This window comes from Thunnus thynnus, chromosome 13 (assembly GCF_963924715.1).
Source record: "Thunnus thynnus chromosome 13, fThuThy2.1, whole genome shotgun sequence".
NCBI lineage: Eukaryota > Metazoa > Chordata > Actinopteri > Scombriformes > Scombridae > Thunnus > Thunnus thynnus.
Genome location: NC_089529.1, coordinates 14668348 through 14690172, shown reverse-complemented (window position 1 = coordinate 14690172; position 21825 = coordinate 14668348). Strand labels below are relative to the sequence as shown.

The 21825-nt window shown below is 39.8% G+C and overlaps 2 protein-coding genes across 12 annotated transcripts in view; both read left to right on the top strand.

Moving 5' to 3' along the window:
- LOC137195655 (rho guanine nucleotide exchange factor TIAM1-like) overlaps window positions 1–13318 on the top strand; it is a 76933-nt gene extending 63615 nt beyond the window's left edge. For 6 of the 9 annotated variants that reach the window (XM_067608185.1, XM_067608186.1, XM_067608184.1 and 3 more), the window contains 12 exons: window positions 4930–5154; window positions 5551–5619; window positions 5724–5849; window positions 6272–6380; window positions 6727–6906; window positions 7063–7181; window positions 7293–7401; window positions 8583–8641; window positions 9036–9132; window positions 10285–10372; window positions 10497–10669; window positions 10816–13318. In XM_067608185.1, coding sequence (XP_067464286.1) covers window positions 4930–5154; window positions 5551–5619; window positions 5724–5849; window positions 6272–6380; window positions 6727–6906; window positions 7063–7181; window positions 7293–7401; window positions 8583–8641; window positions 9036–9132; window positions 10285–10372; window positions 10497–10669; window positions 10816–11468 — 2007 coding nt within the window. In that variant the 3' untranslated portion in view covers window positions 11469–13318. Of the gene's footprint in view, window positions 1–1030; window positions 1081–1672; window positions 1700–2176; window positions 2568–4929; window positions 5155–5550; window positions 5620–5723; window positions 5850–6271; window positions 6381–6726; window positions 6907–7062; window positions 7182–7292; window positions 7402–8582; window positions 8642–9035; window positions 9133–10284; window positions 10373–10496; window positions 10670–10815 lie in introns of those variants that run through there. The other 3 variants (XM_067608192.1, XM_067608193.1, XM_067608191.1) reach the window with 3 other exon arrangements.
- A 1097-nt stretch (window positions 13319–14415) lies between these two features.
- The window catches only part of grik1a (glutamate receptor, ionotropic, kainate 1a), a 37596-nt gene continuing 30186 nt past the window's right edge, over window positions 14416–21825 (top strand). For 2 of the 3 annotated variants that reach the window (XM_067608182.1, XM_067608183.1), the window contains exon 1: window positions 14420–15430. In XM_067608182.1, the coding sequence (XP_067464283.1) occupies window positions 15349–15430 (82 nt within the window). In that variant the 5' untranslated portion in view covers window positions 14420–15348. Of the gene's footprint in view, window positions 15431–21825 lie in introns of all 3 variants that reach the window. The other variant, XM_067608181.1, reaches the window with a different exon arrangement.

The following is a 21825-nucleotide window of genomic DNA, read 5'->3' as shown; positions in this document are numbered from 1 at the left end:
GTATTTAACCATTTATAGGCTTTATTCCTTGTCTGTGTGTGTGTGTGTGTGTGTGTGTGTGTGTGTGTATGTAGTATTGTAGGTTAAAATACATATTGACGTTAGGTCAGTTTTTATTTATATAGCCTAATATCACAAAATTGCCCCTAGGGGGATTTACTGTACAGCATAAAACATCCTCTATGCTTAGCCCCTCGATTCAGATGAGAGAAAAACTCCCCTAAAAAGCCTTTTAATAGGGGAAAAAATGGAAGAAACCTCAGGAAGAGCAACAGAGGAGGGATCCACCTTCCTTGAACCAAATTGAATCCTCTTATGTCAGTATTACTGAATAGTAACTCACTGTTTTTAAGGACTGAGAAACAAAAGCCTTGCATTTGACACGAGGTTATAGCGAGGAAACTTGCAGCACACAAATCAACTGCTTCAAACTCGAAATGTTCATGCACAGATTTGTGAAAACTCATGTCATAACATAATCATCCTTTCACTTCAGATTAAATGATTAAAGTCTCTCTCTGTGTGTGTGTGTGTGTGTGTGTGTGTGTGTGTCATGTCGTATATCCCATCATTCCTCGCAGGGATTTATGGATTTGCATGTTTCCCTGATTTCACATGAAAGTGAACTTTAAGACTCTCCCTCCCTCCCCCCACCCACCCCACCCCACCCCTCTGAGTTCACTGACACTGACAAGTATATGCATGTTCTTTCTGAGAAACAATGTCTGTTCGAACAGGGGTAGGATTTGAGTGATCAAATTTGCTATATTTCTATTTACTTGTAAAAAATGTGTGTATCTACATGTCAAAATACAACACACACAAGAGGGGTATAAATATGTGTGTGTGATGTGTATCTGTATGCCAAGTATGTGGATATGTGTAATCTCTGTTTATGCTGGCTCTCACTGTGCATGGTTTCAGCTGGCGGGTGTGGGAGCAGGTTCGCGCTTGTCTCTGTGCTCCTCCCTCATGCTGTACTTCTCTCTCTCTGTTCTGAAGGGCGGGTACATGTTGTAAAAAGGTGAGGATTTGTCTGTGGGTTAGGAAATGCATGTATTGGACCGACTAGAGAAAAAGGTATTGCTGCTGGGGCTTTCTTTATTCACTTGATTCTTGCTTTTGATTGTTAGTTTATATATTCTTTCCTAAGCTGCTGTTGTTTTCACATGTCTGAGGTACAATATTTTCCATTTGCTCCTGGCTGATTTTGTAATTAACAAAGAAGGAGGTCCTTTCTATCAGACTTAATGTGCATCATTAAAACCACACTTGCATTTGATAAAGCATTGAAAGTATCCTGCTTGAAGCTTTTACATCACCATTTTTGAAGAAAAAAAAAGATTTGTATTGATGCTCGCCGGAAGAAAACCCTCGACTTTCCCTTCATATTTAGAAGGTGTAACATTCTTTTCTTATCTCTGCACTCTCACATCTGCAAATCAGTCAGAATTAAGGCAAGGTCTTATCGGTGTAAGGATTACATAACTCTTGTTTTTCAGGAATGACAAGCGTGCAGCAGGTGTGGTATCACAAGCGATCACTAGATTGACAAGGGTGGTGCTAGAGAGTGAATTTCAGGTTTTAGATGGAACCTATTCTAGTATGAGAACTGGAAACTCCAGTCATCAAATACCATTCGCCGAATTGACTCCAAGCTGCTTTGACTTCCAGAAGGAGATGTTAAATGTGGTTCTGGGTAGGTTTTTATTTTCCAATCGTTTTCCAGATGTTTTCATTTTGACTATTGTTGTGTTTATTCTCGGGGCAGTTCAGAGACTCATTGTGAGCTCAAGTACTTAATATTATATGTTTTTGTTTTATAAGGCTGCTGTGAAGTGTGGTGACATAAGTCTCTCTGAGCTGTGATGAAAGAGAGAGAGAGAGAGGGAGATGCCAGATGCCTGTTTTCTTTTCCTGTTGGAGTGTTTTGCTCTCACCACCCACTGCTTCCTCACCTCCCTATTTTCTCCCTCCTTTTTCTCCTCCCCTCTTCCATCTCTCATGAGGATGTGATGTTTGATCTTCTTATTTAATGTTGTATTCTTCGGTGCTGCTGCTTCCGCTGCTCTCAAACACCTGGACAGAAGAACGAGACAGGCAACAAGGACAGAGAGAGAGAGAAGAAGAGTGGAAACAGGGAGATGACAGGGGAGCATGCAGAGGCAGTCGAGGGGGGGGGGTATTGAGAAAGAGAGACTGATGGATAGACGCTGTAGAATAAGGTGAAACGACTGCGCTGTTGTTTATTGCAATTTGTTCTATCCAGTCTGCTTATTGACCTATTTGTTCAGCTGCGTTGGTAATGTTTTTTTACCAGCAGTCTTTTGAGAGTTAAATAGCAAGTTTAAGATCCATACATCCTGTGCAGTGTATCAGTCGTACATTTTTGGAGGAAGATAAAAAAAACCCACCCTCATAGCACTGAGTGGCATGGAGGAGTGGACAGGAAATGGACCTCTGACTTCTCGTTGAACTCTGTTCTCTGACCCGCCAGCATGTCAGCCTTCAGGAGAAGGGGGAACTTCAAACGCTCGACCGAATCCATCTATGATATGTTACAGCTGGTGAGCCGTGCAGTCTGGTGTGTGTGTGTGTGTGTGTGTAACCAACAACAAAAAAATTATCCACTGTTTTAATTAACTAAGCATCACTGTGCTGCAAAAAGTGTGCAACAATTGGCATGTATTATCAGTTATGGCTCAGTATGATGCAATTATGATAGAACATTGCTAATCTTTATCCTTTTTAAATCAAATAATCTAATTACTGAGATGCATTCTTATGTCTATGCTCCCCATTTATCAACATTTTACCAATGGAAACTTGTGCATAGTCGCTCTTATCGTGGCTTCATAATTAGTGGTGGTGGTAAAGCATCACGCAGCCATCCTTCTTCTCCAGCCTGTCTCTCCGTCTCCATCTCCCGCTGTCGTCTGTCTCTGTTGCTGCTCCATCTGTCACTTGGCTGCCATTAATTCCTCTGGCTGTCAAGGGCAAGACCTTGTTTCCGAGTGGCAAGACTGTCAATGCCATTACTCTGTTTAGAAATCTAATTTGTTTTCCATTTTTCTGGCTCTTCATGGACTACAGTGTGTGTGTGTGTGCGCATGTTACTGTTGCATATTTGCATATTAACCACAAAGTCAATATTACATGATGTTCTTTTTTTTTTCCAGACTTGTGTCTTTGTTGAATGTCTTGGAGACCAAGTTGGGGACTTTTAAATTCTCTGCAATGCAAACTAATAAGATTAACTGTCAGAGATGTGCACAATTCACTACCTGAATACCTTAGAAAAGATTTGATCTGTATGTTAAGTGGATTGTTTTATGTTAATTTGCATTTTACTGCATTATTCTTCCAGTCTTTTCTGTTGTGGGAAGTGTGTGTGTGTGTGTGTGTATGTGTGGATCCAGCAGTGCTGCAAAACAGGTTTGAATACCACCTTGGAAAATTGTGTTTGTCATTACCGCAGCACAACAGGAGACAAGCCATGGAATCAGCAAAGACAAGCGAAGTCTCCAGCTGACCATCTGTCTTTAAATCAGTCAGCAGAAGTGTGTTATCACAGATTACAGTTAATAAACACTTTCCCTGACACCTCACAGATGAGGGATGTTTCTGTGACATACATGTACAAAGGTTACTTCTATGAATAACACCGATGACTGCAGGATTGAATTAGAAGCGTCAATCCTGGTAAACTAAACGATGCTCCTGTGTTGTGTTTTGTGCAGATACAGATTTTGACTTTCATCAGTTTTATGCAACAGTTTCACTGCAATGACTCACTGTTTCTAGTTGTGCTACTTTGTGCTGGTTTCAGTATGCATGTTCTTTAAAGGTTTATTTTATGAATGACAGTTACCTTTTAGGTTTAGGATTATAATAAGCTTTGTCAAGGCTAGGATTAGCTGTGTAATGTTGGTCTCTGACAGGAGTTGCGTTAAATTAAACTTGGGGTATAAATTTCTTCCAATTAGTGTTTGGTGTGGGAGGGCTGAGTGGAGACAGTGAAAAGATATAAATGTGCATCTCTGTAAAATATCTCATAGTCATAGCAACAGCCTGCCTGGACTTGACCTGCCAAAAATTGAGATGAATCTGGAGTTAGTGGTATTTTTTGATCATAGGAAATAAACTGTTAGGGTATTACTCAGTTCCTTTCAGGTTTGCCTTGACACATCCAGCCTCTCACTTCTGATGACTCTGCTATGTCGCTTACTTTCTCTGTATTTTTCTCTCTCTCTCTCTCTGTTGCCTACGCACTGTTGCGTTCACCCTCACAGCCTTGGGGCCGTGAAAGAAACGGTTAGATGTGGACAGAACTTCTTGATCCTAACTATTTATGTTTTTGTGTGGGTTCCAGTGTGTAATTCTCAAACTGCTGTTTCACATCAATACCTATGACGATGCATTTGAGCTTTTTTTCAAGATGATGTTGAGCCTCTTTTTGCAAAGCCTCTTCTTGGTCTCACAACCACTAACTAAGGAATGTATTGTTTTAGTGTAAGCGTAGTGGAGAGTAAGAGCCCTATTCTGAAAACCATATCCACATTTAACATTAGACCTGCTACCAGTTTGGTTTGGCAGGTCTGCTCATGCTTGGTATTTTTGATACCAGGGCTGTAGGTGGGTGCTGTTGTGGCAGGCTTTGCAAGAATGTATGTTTTGTTGGGGTTTCATATTTTCCAATTTGCTCTGTGTGTGAATGAACCTCATGAACACTGAACCTTTTTTTCCCTTTCAAGCCTTTTTTTTGTAATAGAGCTTTTGTTGTATCTCCCTGTCCTATTGGCTCAGGTTCAGTAAGATAGACACCACTTAACAGAGCAAAGATACATTAAAAGCAGCATTTTCTCACCTTTTTTAAAAAAACCTTTTAAAAAATCCTTAAAAATTGTTTCTTTGTTTCCTTCTGTACAGAGCACGGAGCAGGTCACTGCTTTCTGCCGCAGTCTCCATGACATGAATCCCCTGGAATGCCCTATGTCATCCTCCTCATCCTCGTCTTCGTCATCCCTCTCCCCGAGCCCTGTGTCAGCTTTGCCGCCCACAGCAGGCGCTGCCACCCAGAGACAGCTCTCCCACGCAGACAAACTCCGCAAGGTCATCAATGAGCTGGTGGAGACAGAGAAGACTTACGTCAAAGTCAGTACAAGCTCTCTGGAGAGTGCATGTGTGTTTTATTTTGTTCAGAACAATCATAACGGAACAAATCATTACTTAACGGGTCAACTATCAGTTCCTGTATCTGTTAGATGGTAACTGTCATACTTATGACTGTTCTGGAAAAACTACACTTGTTAATGTTGTAGGAAGTGTCTAATCAGTGAAATCGGTATGCAGTGTTGACATGATTTTTCGTGTCATGGTACGTTTGGTTCATGCCTGTTAGAGCTAATTTCTGTTGATTATTTAAAATACTCAGTAATGACACCACATTAAAAAGCCTCCCTATCAACAGACGCCTACGTTTGCCCTGCCTCATTCCTCTATAAACACTGATCACAGGCTTGATCTTGTTTATTTTCCTTGTTGTTGCAGGACCTGAGGTGCCTAATAGAGTGCTATTTGACACCCTTGCAAAAAGAGAGCTTCCTCACACAGGATGAGGTACTTCTGCCTGATCTACACATCCCAAGAATAAAAAACATATATGAATTGCTGTGCTCATAAAGTGGTAGCAGTGTCAGAATGATGCTCTGCGTGTGTTGCAGCTGGACGTTTTGTTCGGTAACCTCGGGGAGATGGTGGAGTTCCAGGTGGAGTTTCTCCGGACGCTGGAGGATGGAATCAGACTGGTGCCAGATCTGGACCGCTTGGAAAGGGTGGAGCAATTTAAGGTGAGGGAAGGTCGATCTCTTGAACTTGATGCGTCTTTCAGTTTGTAATTTTCTAATAATTTTGTTTCTCTGTTGAGCGCACTTTAGAATTACTTTCAGTAAGTGCTAGCTGTTATTTGGATAATTTATAACATGGTTTCAGAAGCATTGAAGATTGATTTTCACCATATTTACATTTCGCTAACTGCTGAGGAGCACCATAGCTAGCAAATGTAAAGAAAGCTCTTTATTAACATTGATTTTTTTTTTTTTTAAGAGATCAAACACAGTTGAGACATTCATGTGCCTAACTCTTAGTCAGAAAAGTGTTCTTCTTGTACGTACAGTTCTGTATAATTCCCATTTACAGTTGCACAGCCATACTAAAACAAATGTTACTTACATTATGAATGTGTGACATTGTCCTTATTATGTTTCAACAGAAAGTGCTGTTCTCCTTGGGTGGTTCATTCCTGTATTATGCTGATCGCTTCAAGATCTACAGCGCCTTCTGCGCCAGCCACACCAAGGTTCCAAAAGTTCTGACTAAAGGTAAAAGCATGCACATTTTCTTGAGTGGTGCTAAACAAACATGACCAACAGTTAACTCCCCTGATAGTCATCGTTTATTACTCCCTACCATCAGTGGCATGTGATAGCTGAAGGGCTGGTATAGTAGACGAGGCACGTTGTACTAGTCACATGTCCTGCAGTACAAAGGGCAAGCTACAACTGGTATCAGCACACAATGAGGCATGAACTTGACAGCGTGCATGATCATACAATCGAGAAGCATTTGAAAGTACAGTTGAGCTCAACTTTGCCATTGCAGTATAGGGAAAGAATGAGTGGACAAAGACACACAATGAATGAAAAAATCATTTTTCCGCTCCCTCAGCCAAGACTGACCCCGATTTCAAGGCTTTCCTGGCTGAGAGGAACCCCAGACAGCAACATTCATCCACGCTGGAGTCTTACCTGATCAAACCCATTCAGAGGGTCCTGAAGTACCCACTGCTGCTGAAGGAGCTCTACTCTCTCACAGACCCTGACAGTGAGGAACACTACCACCTGGATGGTAAGCAAGTGTCTTTTTTTTTTTAAATAAATTTTAATTGGCTCTTCTTAAATGTACTTTTGTCTGTAACACTAAAATGCTGTCAAATGCTAAATCATCATCAGCAGTCATTTAGTGGTAATTATGGTAATGATGATGAATGTCTGTCTCATTCAGTTGCAATGAAGGCTATGAACAAGGTTGCAAGTCACATCAACGAGATGCAAAAGCTTCATGAGGAGTATGGGGCTGTTTTCGACCAGCTCATCAACGAACAGACTGCAGATAAAAAAGAGGTAAGCACAATCTTGTCCACTTTATTCAAGGTATTGTGGAACCAATATATTATCCAATGACTGACAGTAAATTTATAGTTTACAATTGGTTTTATTAATTCTTCATCTCAGGTGGCTGACCTCTCGATGGGGGATCTTTTGCTACATTCCACTGTGATGTGGATCAACCCTCCAGCCTCTTTGGTCAAGAGCAAAAAGGACCCAGATTTGGCTGCTTTTGGTAAGAATTAATGGATTACATTGTGGAATTGATTCTTGTTATGGAAATTTATACAAGTGAAAACATTTGTTTTTCATTTCTATAAATCTCAGTCGTCAACACAGGAGGACAGACCTTTCACATAATTACAGCTACATTAGAGATATATTTCATGGACATTTGAGACGTGAATTTATATTCACAACAGTGTTAACAAAAGTAAAAAGTTTTCAGTGAATACTATTGTATATCATAATGATATACCTACTGTAAGTGATGTTGTATTCTGTTGAATTGGACGGTGTAGCAGCCTACTTGGTGTACATTTCAAGCTATGGTGGGTTTAAAAAGTAAATATTAATATTTACAAAACAGATAATGAAATGCTTTTTAGCATCATTATGCACAGAATTGGTCAAAACATACAGGTTTGAAAATTATCTGCAAGATGCCACAGTGTGGGATGATTTGTTGTTGATGAATAAACACATAAGCTTCACTGCAGATATTCTGTTATGTTACATTTTTGTCAGAAACAAAAGAATTCTACTTTATATTTGAATGTTCCAGAGAAACACTGCACTGTATATCAAAAACATTGCACTTTTATCTTAACACTTGCAGGCATCTGACACTTGATACTGTCATGCATGGTGTGCTGCTAGGTGCTATTTCAGGTGGTAAAGAAATAGACTTGGTAAAAGGAAAACCCAGTCGGGCATATTACACGAAGGATCTTTGCACTACTTTTTGCTCTTCACGTGAAGTGCATCATGTCATCTTTATATTAATGCGATCACGAGATATTCTCACACACCCAGAAGTGCCCTCTGTCTTAAAATTTCACTCAGCTCAGACACTATTGGGGATTAATATTATATAGACAGTACATGTATCAGGGCTTTTCCTGGCAAGGCGATAGTGAGTGGATGTGGTTGCTTTGTGCGTGCAATGCCGTGACTTTGGTCTATTTTCATATTTTGTGTGCTGCTCACATGGTATGTCAATACATTTTAAGTATTTTTTCCTCAAAAGCTGCAACTAAAAGCATCCATTGACGCAATGCATCAACCTGTCACTGTAGCAAATCGGGTAGTGAAATGTCTTTTTGTCTTTTGATATATTGTATGTGTTGAATGAATGCAGACCATGCTAATGGTTTCTTTCATTCCCCTCTTCTTCTCCCCCATGCCCTCATTTAGTGTTCAAAACAGCAGTTGTGTTTGTGTACAAAGACTGCTCCAAGCACAGGAAAAAAATCGTAAGTACTGTTTTTCCCATTTTCTGTTGATTAATTCCAGTCTGAGACACTCTGGTGGAGGATGTACTGTGCGGGTTGGGGCTTTGGGCTTTCTCTGAAGTGCTTTTTCAATGGCCTTTTAGTTTTGGATGGCACATTGAGACCACAAAGAAATTAAGGTTAATGTCTTCCATCATGGGACAATAGACTAGATTACTGAGTGAAGGTAGTTATTGGCAATTGAATAGTCTGAAGAGACTTTATGTGCACACTTTGCTGTTCCCCAAGTATAGTACAATACAGTAGATGTTTTTGTGTGTTAAACCACCCCTCTGTCTCTGCACTCTTGTGCTCTCTGCTGTCATGCTGATGTATTGCAGCGCTTTATGTATTTGATATGCAACCTTTTTTTCAGGGTGGATCTCACCGTGCGTCCGTGAGTGATGACAAAGATCCTTTCCGTTTCCGTCACATGATCGCAACTGACTCTCTACAAGTCCGTGCCCTTGCAAGTAGGTCTATTTAAAAACAGTAACATGCTAAAGTAATTTTCAATCTTGCACCTTGAGAACTGCTTTGTTCTCTCAGAAAAGCCACTAGTATTGCCGCTGGGGTCAGTCAGTTTAAGTCTTGGATAAATGTGGTTGGCTCACTTTTTTGACCAGTAAGTAAACAACCACATAACACATTTTAAAAAGAAGTATGTTAAATGTGCTCAGCTTCTCACTGATTCATTTTTCAATTGGCTCATTCTCCACCAGCTATTTAAAGTTTTATTAAGGAAAAGTCTGGAACATAATTGGAACAGATGAACTGTGCAATCAAATTTGGTCAGAAAACATTTGAATATCTGGTCATTAGCCTAAAAAATGTATTGGACAGGAAAAGACAAAGCTCTTTGAGGCTCTGTATGGAGACTTTAATTTGTCTCGCCAGGGGAGTACAGAGCTTAAAAACTGATATGTCAGTCAGCCAGATGTCTCCATAATGAAAGTCTGTTCAGTGGATAAACTTATGAAGGGATTTTGGACTTTTGCATGTGCTACAGATTGTGCTTAATGCATACATGAATGTATTACAGCTCATTCTGCGAGAATGAGTTTAAACAAAGAGCTTGCACCAAAGGTTTGTGTTATTAACCTGAGTTAATACTGTATATCCTCACAAGGGAGATATTGGACTCACCATTAGTATTTTAGTTGGCCCTGAACTAGATATTTACCCCTTTCCCCAATATTTGCTCACCATTTGATCAGATTATTCTTAGGAATAAATGTATTGTGGATTTTTATACTGAGGTCTTGGCAATTGCATGTGAGAGAATTTGTCACCCAAAACACTGAGGTTGTTTCTGATGCCCCCATAAAATCAAACAGTTGTTTCAAAAGCTCTGGAGTCAGTGTTGTTGCTGTTCTCTCCCACAGAAAATAAATGATAACCATTGTAAACAAAACAGATAAAACCCTATTAATAGGTCTGCATGCAATCTTCATCACATCCCAGCTCTGCCCTAGATGAACTTTAAATCACCGTTTGGCAATTGAGTTAAAGTGTGATCGTTTGTCTGCCTAATGGCGGGCTGTTAAAGGGGAAGAAATTGATGACTGAAATTAACTGAAGGCTTTTATACATGTTGATCACATCTCTCTTCTCCCTCCTCACAGACTCTGAGGGTACAGCAGTGTGTGAGATAGTTCACACAAAGTCTGAATCTGAGGGAAGACCAGAGAGAACCTTCCAGTTGTGCTGCAGGTATGAAACTGTACACATGTATTCAAAACATATGAAATGAAGGTATATGACATCTTACAAAAACAGCAATCAAACAAACTATGTATATTATTTTTAAGTTCTTGTGTTTTTGTCCAATTTGCAGTTCTCCAGATAGTAAAAAGGACTTCCTGAAAGCGGTCCACTCCATCCTTAGGGAAAAGCAGCGCCGCCAGCTACTTAAGACTGAGTCTCTGCCACCCAACCAGCAGTACGTCCCATTTGGGGGGAAGCGCCTGTGTGCCCTCAAAGGGTCACGGCCCACCATGAACAGAGCAGGTGACAAAGTTTAAATATATCTTCTAGTTCACAGTAACCTTAATTTGCTAAGGACCTATATGCCGTGCCAATATGTCAAACTTGCTATGTTTATAACAATATTTGAACATGACATTACCAAGATTTATCTTTTTGTGTCTGTTTAGCTTCAGCTCCATCTCGATCGCTGGCCCGCAGGAAGCTGGTGAGGAACCGCTTCACCATCGACACCGACCTAGTTTTCCACGGCAACAACAACAATAGCAACGATTCCGACCCCTCCCGCCACTCTTCCTACCCTTCCTCCTACTCGTCGCTGTCCAATCACGGCCTTCTTCAATCCCACAAGCCTCAAGGAGAGGACACGGACCGTTGGGTGGAAGAGCAGTTTGACCTGGGCCGCTATGAAGATCAGGGAGAGGGAATTGACGTGGGGCAGGTGAAGGAGACGGACATTTTGAGCGACGACGACGAGTACTGCAAGTCTGTCCGAGCTGCATCGTCAGAACCCGTCGACCTGGAGGGGAAGATGGACGGACTCAACCTGCAGGCCAGAGAGGCGAGGAGCCATAACCTGAATGGGCGAGTAGAGACTGGAAGTGAGGTCATCCAGGGCGTGATGAGGGAGGACGAAGTTGATTCAGGCTCGGTGGACTCCTACACCTCCTGTGGCGTCCCTCTATCCCGTTGTGCAACCCCCACTCTAAAGCTTGCCCCTTTGAAGCAGTGTGCCGTGGAGGGAGCCGCAAACAAGGACCATGATGTCATCTGGGTGCGACGGGACGACTTTACTAACGGGTGCAACAGTGACGTCTTCTGATGGGGATTAGAAGACGGGATGAAGAAAGGAGACAATGGATGGTTTCTTTCACTTTTTACATAAAGCAGGAGTGCAAGAAAATAGGGGAGAGATCTAATAGAAGCTTTAAATATGTAGAATTTGGAGGAGAACGTGTGTATAGAAGGTATTAAACCTCCCTGAATCTCTACACAACCCTCTCCTTTCCACCTCACCTGCATCTCCCCTGTTCTGACAATCCTAAAACCACCAGAGAACGCGCTGAGCTTTACCTGGGGTTTCTGTTGTGACCTAGAGATCCTCGTCCCGAGCCGCTTCTAGCGAACCTGGGAAAGAAAAAAAAAAACTGTTTTGGACATACACCCAGGCATTCCACACTTGGTATGAACAAGACAGCACTGCATGTACACGCAAGTAAACAAGCAAGTGTGTGTATGTATACTGTAGGTGCATATAGTACACGGAAGCACAGACACAGAGACTCTAGGCAGCTACTGTACCATGCACACATTATACTGAAGAGACGCCATCACTGAACTGTGACCTTCTGGCCAAAAATGTCTATTTTTCAACACAGGAATGGGGGTGTTATATTTTTCTGACTCGGAAACTGTGTTTGTATTTTAACACTCAAGGGCTGTGTGTTAGTGAATTTCTCTTCAGGGGCTTTTGGCTTAATGACTGCTGTGTAAAAGATGGTGAGATCCAACTAGCTTTACTGTGCTTTAATTGTTTTAACTTAATATCAGCTGCACATCGGTGTATAGTCAGGAGTACAAATAGAGTGCCGTTAACCTCTTGTATAAAAAAAGTTTTGAAGCTCACTTTTGTCTCCTATAATAATATCTTTTTAAAAGATAGTTTGGACAAGAGATAGTCTACCTACTCTTTATTTAATTATTGCCTTTTTACTGTAATTTTTAATGTTTACACCACATCCAGCTGCCCAGTGTTACAAGCCACCCTTTGTGTGTTTGGTACCAGAAACGGGCTTAAGAGAGCCAGCGTTGGTGCCCTTCACATGAATGTCCAGTCTTTTATTCAGTTGCTTAAATAAAATGGCATTGTTATTTTGGTAACCGATGGATTTCATCAAGATCATTAATATACCAGACCCTTTCTCGCCCCAAAGGTCACTCTTCATGCTCCGTGTCCTTGATAAATAACATAATAATTCCCGCAACAATCCTGTTTTACTTGAATTTTCTTTGTTGTTTTGAAAGGGGGCGTTCGACAGAGCCATGTTAGTGACTGCTGTATCTCCTAGGAGACGAGCAGTCATGCAGTTGACCTTTCATCCTTGGATTGACTCAGTCCTCTTCTGCTCTCTCCCGCTCCTTTTGACCTTTGTCATGTCAAGCAGCGTCGCAACCCACAAAGAAGCCGGCTGAGTCAGACTTCACATCCATGACATTTGGTATCTTTTTATTTCCGCTTCACCCCTCCTGCATTTCTACTCTTATCCACCAGGCTGTGCTGTTTCACTATACGTCATCACAACAACACCTGATCACTGAGATCAACACAGTCATGCACACCTTTTAATGGATGTATTGTACATGCACTTAATACCCAGCTGTGAGGAGGGAAATCTGTGTGCTACACCGATTTAGAGAGTGAAGAGGGTCGAGGGAAATACACTTTGGATGTTCTTATTATTGTCTTTTTATTATGATGCTGGTTTCTGAGATTTTAGCTTGCTGGGTGATGCTCGGTAAGGACGTTCAGACTGTGAGGTACAATCACTTGTCCTTGGACAGAAATCCTGTGAGAACCCCTTTGACTCTTCCCTTTGTACTTTTAAAACTGTGTTCGTACATAAAACTGTGGAGTATTATCATTTTTATGTTAAAATAAAATTTCTACATTTAGTTTTGTGTGTAAGTGCTAATTATTTTTCATTTTCTGTTGTCATTCTGATGTCAAAAGGTTATTTTTTCCCCCTCTGATACAAAGGTTGGTAACCTTTGTTAGTACATTTCTTTCATAATCATCACAACCTCCTCACATAGGTTACTTGGAAGATCACATTCAGTTGATCCATAATAAGTGCTAATTGATGCCAGAGAATTTTGTAGATTCAGTGTATTGTCTTGAATTTAAGGTGTTACAAAAGAGAAAATGAAGCATCAAACACTATTTTAATGGATTACTGAGCAAATATTCTGAAGGTAAAGGCTGTTAGAACTTAAAAATGGAAGGGAGGCTTAAATGAGAAAACTGTGGCCTTGTATAAATTAAAAGGCATCACATGTAAGGTATTCAAAGAAAAAAAATCAAACAAAATAAGGCACAAATATATAAAAAGTGAGATAAAATGTCTTTGAAATTCATTTTTTTCAAACCTGAATGGACCTATTTCAGTGTCTATAAAGTAACCTACCTCCTTGTATGTTGTAAAATGTATTCTTTAATTAAACATGAGGTAATATTATTGCAGCGCCAGCAGACATTTATATGTATGGTATTTAACAGACGGCAATAGTTCTGCTCAGTATTCATATCAGGCAAGTGTAGTGTTAGGAGTGCTGCCCAAGGAGTCCTTCTGGAGAGGCTGGATGGTCATTTTCTCAGTTAATTAACTTTGTCTATAGGCTGTTTGTCAGAGGTCCAGGTTGAGTTGGCAGGTTTTGTCAGATCACTTGGCTTCCAGCTTTGAGAGAGTTCACAAACATTGTGATAAACAAAATGTCACTTCTGACGCAATGCTGATTTTGCTTGAAGACTGTGAGATGGCCAGCACTGGGAATCTTTGACTTTTTCAAATGTCACATAAAATTTAACCACAGCCCAGAGCCCAAAATACAGTTTTCATTCCAGGGGTCAATGAATGGCTTGTGTTGGATGTGTATTCATATCATTTGATACTCCAATAACATAAAAATCGTCACAAACAAAACATGGAAATAATAATGGAAATAGTGTTAAGTCAGGTCTCCATGTCAGAACATTTTTGTGGTGATGAGTCTATTCATATAATGTGAAATGTGTCCTGTATTGAACTTTCTCTCAGAAGTCCTGGGACTTAAGGAAAAGCATCCAGCGACCCGGTCTGATAAAGACCTTGCTTGCCTGCAGTGAGAGATAATCTGGCATCTGCCCTGTAACCTGAAGATTATTTTCCTCTCATCAGGACCGGTGGGGAGAACCGCTGCCAATCCATCTGCTCCTTAATCCGAATCAAAGGGAGACAAACTAGCCAGAGATAACCAGAATTAGTCCACGGGTACTGTCAGTAGATAAGCTGTTCTGTCAAGTTTAAAGAAAAAAAACAGCTTCCCATTATTTTGGAATTTTTTTTTTTTTTTCAACTTGATTTAGTGTACTGTTGTGCTGTTGATGGAGTGGTAGTCGAAATGTATTTGTTTGAATATGTACGGTGGACAGCTGCTATCCTAAAACAAGTATGTCACGTTTTTGGGCAGTAGAATAACGATGGATTTAATGTCCTAAAGTGTCAGATTTTGCTATGCATTTTTTATTTTGAGAAGTGTTACCGGAAGTCAATTAAATTTCATCCCGGCTGGCTTGACACTGATGCTTGCGCTCACTCCCTCTGGCTTCTACAGCCTTGAAGGCGCGCACCAGAGTGGACGCGTTTATTCTGGCTGACTGTTTTTTTTTTTCTTCTTTCTTTCTTTCTTTCTTTTTCGCAGCCAGTTTTGTTTTAAAGATGTGACTGGATTCATGTGGTGCATTAAAGTCTGGATTCATGTGACCGGCGGTGATCATATTCCATTTCTTTGATGCCACGGAGTGATGCAGAGTGGAAAGGATCGCATTGGGAATGAAAACTTGGGTCGCGCACTGGAATGGCCCCGCCAGGTAGTTCAGCGCGTGCATAGAGGTTGTTTCTCTCTGTCATGGTGTCAGTATTCGCGGTGAGTTCGCCTGGAGCACCATGGAGAAAAGAAAAAGACTTTTCATCTGTCTTCTCTTCGCGGCGCAGCTCTGTCTGAGCACACCACAAGTCCTCAGAATCGGTAAGCGCAACAGCTGTTTACGCACGGTGTTGTTGGCGTTTCCCTGCGTGTCTGAGTTGTCAAAAGCAACAGTAGCCTGTATATGAGTTGTCCCATTTTCACACAGATATAGGAGAGCATCTTAGGTGTGTAACATTACACAAATATTTAAATAATGTCATTCTATTCCAAGTGTGGTAACTTAATATCTTAAAGTTTTTAATTTTTTCCATATCCCAATTGGAATAAAACATGTTTTAATGTAATTTCCTAGGTGTTTTCCAGTGGTATTTTGTACCTTTTGTTCCAGAAACAGTGATTATGGGATTACTTGTTCTTATTATTATCTAAAAGGTCATGCTGTCAGTGAGGTTGAGTCAGCACAAGGGAAAAAAAAAAGATTACCTGCTTTAAAGGGCAAAATTCACTTACAACTGTACTCCCCGCCGGTTAATTTAGTTTAGAAGACAAAATGTCAGTTGCAGACAGCTATGGCAAATATGTCTGAATCTGCCACCTCTCAGCCCTTGTATCAGTCTAGTAGTATTTCATCAACATGGTAGAAAGCAAAGGTCAGTAAAATAGTCAACATTTATTTTAAATCACATATAAAACCTCCGAGCTGAAAATGAAAACTTCATTAATTCAGCATCTTGAACAGACAATATCTTGTTGGTAATCGTTATTTTGTCTTTTTTGTTGAAAAAAATGCTATTGCTGGAGGGAAAGTTTATATGGCAAATTACAAATCAATGAAATGAAATCAATGAATACTGGATTTCTGACTGAAAATCATCCTGTGAACTTTTAGCAGACTTTGCCATCAGATGGGTTTTTTTTAAGCCCAGTCTTCATGAATCATTAACTATATTTAAAGTAATTTAAATTTCAATCTGACAAAGGAGGACTTGGGGGCGGCTGTGGCTCAGGAGGTAGAGAGCGGGTGTGTGTGTGTGTGTGTGTGTGTGTGTGTGTGTGTGTGTGTGTGTGTGTGTGTGTGTGTGTGTGTGTGTGTGTGTGAATGCGTGAATGAGAGGCAAAAATTGTAAAGCGCTCAGTCCGTTAAGGTAGAAAGGCGCTATATAAGTGCAATCCATTTACTATTTACTACTCATGTTCATTGCGCCACACATACACACACACACACACACACACAAGCAGGTGAAAGTAATTGATTATTGATTCCTCCCTGTATACTACTCTAGCCACTAGAGACTCCTGTCGGGGCATTTTCATTCAAAATATGCCCCCCAGCAGCTGATCTTGACCGACGCTGAAACCTATCCATCACTGAGATAGATGTAATGTAGGCAGTGAGGGCGATGTAATCATCCTCGGTCCTGCCGTCACAGCCAGTGTAGTCGAGTTGAGAGGAGTGAAGAACTTCACCTAGACTTGATTAGACAGGAGCGCTGTGGGCTGTGTTCATTATACAAGCGTCTCACTTTCAGGCTTTGAATCAGACCAGAGTCGAACAGTAGAATATGTGAATCTAATTGACTGAATAAATTGAGAATTGGTGTCGCAGCCATGTGTCTGTAACTTGGAGAGGTATAGAGCTGTGGTAGGTATACGTAGGCTACAGTGCTGGTCCTGCATCAGGTAATGTGCAGAAGGCTACAGGAACACTTTATATCTACATATATAGAGATATATTTCAAAATGCACAAAATTTGTTTACACTTGAAATCTTGGTTTGGCATTTTAGGTAATATTTCTAATTTTTAGACGTGTCCTTTCCATGTGACACTATACATATACATGTATTAAGATAAATTAAAATAATTTGTGTTTGACATGTTTGTTTTTTCCCTCACAGAAAAGCTCAGTTACCTATCAAGTTCTTAAAATGACATCTGCTCTCTTTGCTTCATTGAACAACCCAGAATCTTTTAAACATGCAAATATTTTTCATTTCAAAAGTCTTCCCACTGGATAAGATGTCTCCTACTTCATTAAAATGTCCATTCTTAGTGTATGTTGCACTGGAGGCTTCAAGTGTCCATTTGTAAAACTTGCGCAATTGGCTTCCAAACTTGTGATGTCATAAAATCCTGCCGGTATGTATACACATCTTAAACTCAGATGTAAGGTGAGCACAGAGAAACTTTCCCTTTCAGCAGAGGAATTTGAAAACAACCTTCTAATGTCAAACTGCATTTACATCTCTCTGCACATTCACAATGAAGGTCAAACATTGAAGTGAAGTAACAATAACATGTTTGAGTGGAGGCGGACTTTAAAGAGCCTGCAAAAAGGACAAAGAAGGTTGCATTGGTAGATGATACACCAGTGAAACCGCTCACAACCTGTCAACCCAAAATATATATTTTTTAACATAAACACTATAACTGCTTTTTACTCATTTGAAAAGTGTTGTTAGTATTATTGTTGTGTTGATACATACAAGCCATTAACAACTTGTACACTAGAGCCCGACTGATACTGGATTTTTGAGGCTGGTACAGATATTGATATTTGAGAATTTAAAAAATCTAATATTGATATCGGCAGACATTTGTTCTTTAGCATAAACACATAATATAAGCAAACATTTCTGATAAAGATCAGCTAAAATGTGACCAGGATATGTACTGAGCGAGATGTTTTAAAGTTGAAAAACAAACCTGTCAATGCTCTTTGTTGAACAAACTATTCAGTTGCGATACTGTTTGGTAATTTTTACCACAAACTTTGGAATTTATGTACTGCAATTCCTTTATCAGCTGACAAATGCTGCTACTGATATTCTCTGTGATGATCTAAAGTCTGTTTTTTTTAAATAAACAGGTTGTTAATTTACTTAATAGAAAAATATTTTTTGCCACCCAGAATATAAGAGTTGTATCTACAGGCTGTATTTTGTGTGATAACATCTCGTAGGTGTGCTCGGCTATGTGTTAGATCTCCTCTCAGAATGGGCAGCATTTTATTCTTTTTATCTGGTGAGGTCCACGTGCAGAGCTGAACTGGAGTTTAGCTCTGAGTCGCACATTAATATTCTGGACCATTCAAGAGCAATACGTTCAGCTTTGATGCTTCGGCTCAGACCCCTTGAACAACACTAGTACAGAAATTCACACAACTCTACCGATTTACATGCACAGACACCATCAGTGTGTGTGTTTGTGTGTGTGTGTGTAAGAGAGAGAGAGAAATTGCAGAGCTGCAAAGTTTGGCTCCAGGTGTCGCTTTGGTTGTTTAATTATGAGAACGTGTTGCGCCTTCTGTTAAGATTCAAGATTCAAGCTGTTTATTGTCGCTGCTTACACAAGTACAATCATGTGAAAAAATATATATATAAAGACACAAAATATAATAACAAAACATAAAAAGCAATAAAAAATATAAATATATGTATTTTTGAAAAAATATATACATGTATATATAGAAAAAGACAGAATCAAGACACAAAAAGATTGCATATACAATCATTGTTCAGAATGTTTCACAGATGTTAGATTGCATTTTGTGTGTGTCTGTAAGTGTGTGGTGTGCGTGTGTGTGTGTGTTTGGGGGGAGGGCACAGTCGACAAAAATAAAAAATAGCAAAGTGTGACATCATGATCTTATATGCACACCTGCATACTGCACCATCTTGCTGCATTATCAAAGTCCTCATTACGGTCCGCATGATCACAGTATTCATTACAGATCACATTATCATAGTACTCGTCACAGACTATGCTATTATTACTCATTACAGATTATATTATCAAAGTATTCATTACAGACCATATTATCAGAGTACATGTTACAGACTACATTATCGAGATACTCCTTTCAGTTTTACTGTCTGTCAGACAGCATGGGGGATACGCAAAAATTGATAAATGAATAAATGAAATAAAAAGAAAAAATACAACGCAGGATAAATCCCTGCCGTAGGTGAAGTTGTAGAGGTAAGAGCTTATTTTATTGCATTAGTAACTTCATGGCTGGATTCCATCTCTTAATGAATTTGGATTTCTGAAGCCTCAATGCATCGTGGGTCTTGTGGGATGTCGATATGCATTATTTCCCTTACAGATCGGTATACATCATTCCAGTAATTTTTCAGTTTTGGGCACAAAATGTGTGTGTATAGTTGTGCACCTGTGCCTGTGCTCAGTTCCTTCAGCAATAGCTGGATGCCGAGGGGTTTATCTTAGCTGTTATATGTGGTGTTCTAAAAAAAAATCTGGATATAGTCTTCCTCTTAAATTCTCTCCATGTAAGTAACTAGGTGTGCCTCTAAGCATGCTTTCTCCCAAATATCTGATGGTATTTCCTGCCCCAGTTCAGTCTCTCATCTTTCTTTTATACATATTAAATTATTTGGGTCCATACATAGAAACACTTGATACAACGATGTTACCTAGCACGTTCTCTGCCTGCATATTTATCCAGAATTTATCCATTTCAGTAGGATTTATTCTTTTGTCCAAATCCTTATGTTTCACAATGGTGTTTGAAGCCTGTGTTGCCACACAGTCGTGGGTGTAGAAGGATTACACAAGGGTGCTGAGGACACAGCCCTGTGGCGCTCCCGTTGTTTAATGGAGTTGCTCAAGTTAAGTTGGAGCTGTAACCTACATTCTTAATTTTATTCATTAGCTCTTTTCTCTCTAACAACTGGCCATTAGGAAAACAAATGAATCTCTCCTCAGCCAAATTACCAGAGTTTTGCAAAGATGGCCTCACTTCTGTTGAAGATATATACACAGATATACTGTGGAATTAGCTGCCTTGGTAACATGATCATTCATGTTGCTGGAAGAAACACATGGCTTTTGGTTGTGGGGAAAGAGAGGAAACTGTTGCCTGTCGTGGAGTTGCATGAATAACATTGGGATTCCTTTGTATCTATTGATCCTGCATCTCACAAAGCTCTTGTTGTGATGGGAAGATTGAGTTCAGGATGCGGAGTGAAACTGAGTCACTTCTCTCGGTCCTTTTCTCTGTCTGATTTAGTGGCACCTGTTTGTCCTATTTGTGAGCACAAGACAAATGATTTTGGAACCTGAAAGGGACTCAACCTGAAAGGAAGCTGTGGTCTTTTGCCATTGTGATTACAACTGTAGCACATACCGCTTTCATGATACAAAAACAGTTCCAAATGTGGCAATTTAAAGCAAAAAATCTCCTTTGTTGCTGTTATTTTAGTGTCAATGCAACACAAGAGTCGTGATCCTTTGTCTGTCTGCGTCTCTCCTTTTCTCCATTTTTCCTCTGTCCCTGATTGCATTTTTGCCTTATTTACCCATTTGTACGGCTCTTTGGATTCGTTTTTGAGAACAGAATGTTTCTGCTACGTTTTCTCAGCCGGAACAACGGGGCACAGTGAAATGTCTGTCACGCTGTTTTACACCTTAGACCCTTTTTAGTCTCCCAGGTACATTTTCCTCCCGCCTGTAGCTACATCACCTCTCTCAAAGTGCACGACAATCTCTGCTGTCAGACAGGCACTCTTAACATCCAGGAGTGTCACTGTCACTGTCAGAAAAAAAAGAGAAGTCTCTTACTCGTCCAGCTCAGGGATATTTCAGAGCTATCTGAGATACTGAGTGGCAGATTGATGTGAAAACTGCCTCCATGGAAATGTAGTGCTAAATAGAAGATGACTCAGCTACAGTTTGCTTTTTGGTAATCATCATTTGGGAGTTGAACAGAGAGCAATGTAATGAAGAAAGGATTATTTTTTCTGTAATTCATAGTTATTTTTCTCCTGGTCAAAAGTGTGAAAATCAGTGAAACATGCTGGTACAATAATTGAAAGTAGAAAAATCTTCATGCTAATGTTCCTCAATGTTAATCATTCCATTTTCAATCGCTTATGTGGAAATCTAGCTTGTCCTTGAACTGTGTGGTAGTCTGATGAAAAATAAATGTGAGGCAACATAAGATGCTGCTCTCTAAGACCTCTCTATATTCCCAGACTGTAGAGTCCGTAGACAGATTGTACGGTACTAAAATGTCTCAGTGATTAATGTAACAAACAAACAATGTGCAATAAAATTTCAATGTCTATAAATTTAAGTTAATGGCTGTTTTTGTGCCACCAATCAAATTCTAAAATCCCCCAAAACAATCAATCAGTCAATCTTTCTTTTGAAAATAAGGTCAACACTTGTTATTCTACGGCATGACTGTATTTTATTTTACATGTTTTTTTTTAGTAAAAAGACACTAAAAAAATAACTTAACATTCAAATTTCATAATGAAAAAAAACAACAACAAAAACCAAAAAGAACTCAAGGTGTTCTGTTATGAATAGGGTTCATACCAGTATCCATATAACATGAATATATTTTTTACACGGTCGGGTTAGTATAAAATACTTTAAAAATGTAATATTGCGAGTAAATCCTTTGACAGGTCTTTCTTTTAAAAAATAATGTCAAATGATGCTGATTCTACAAAAATGGTTTTATTT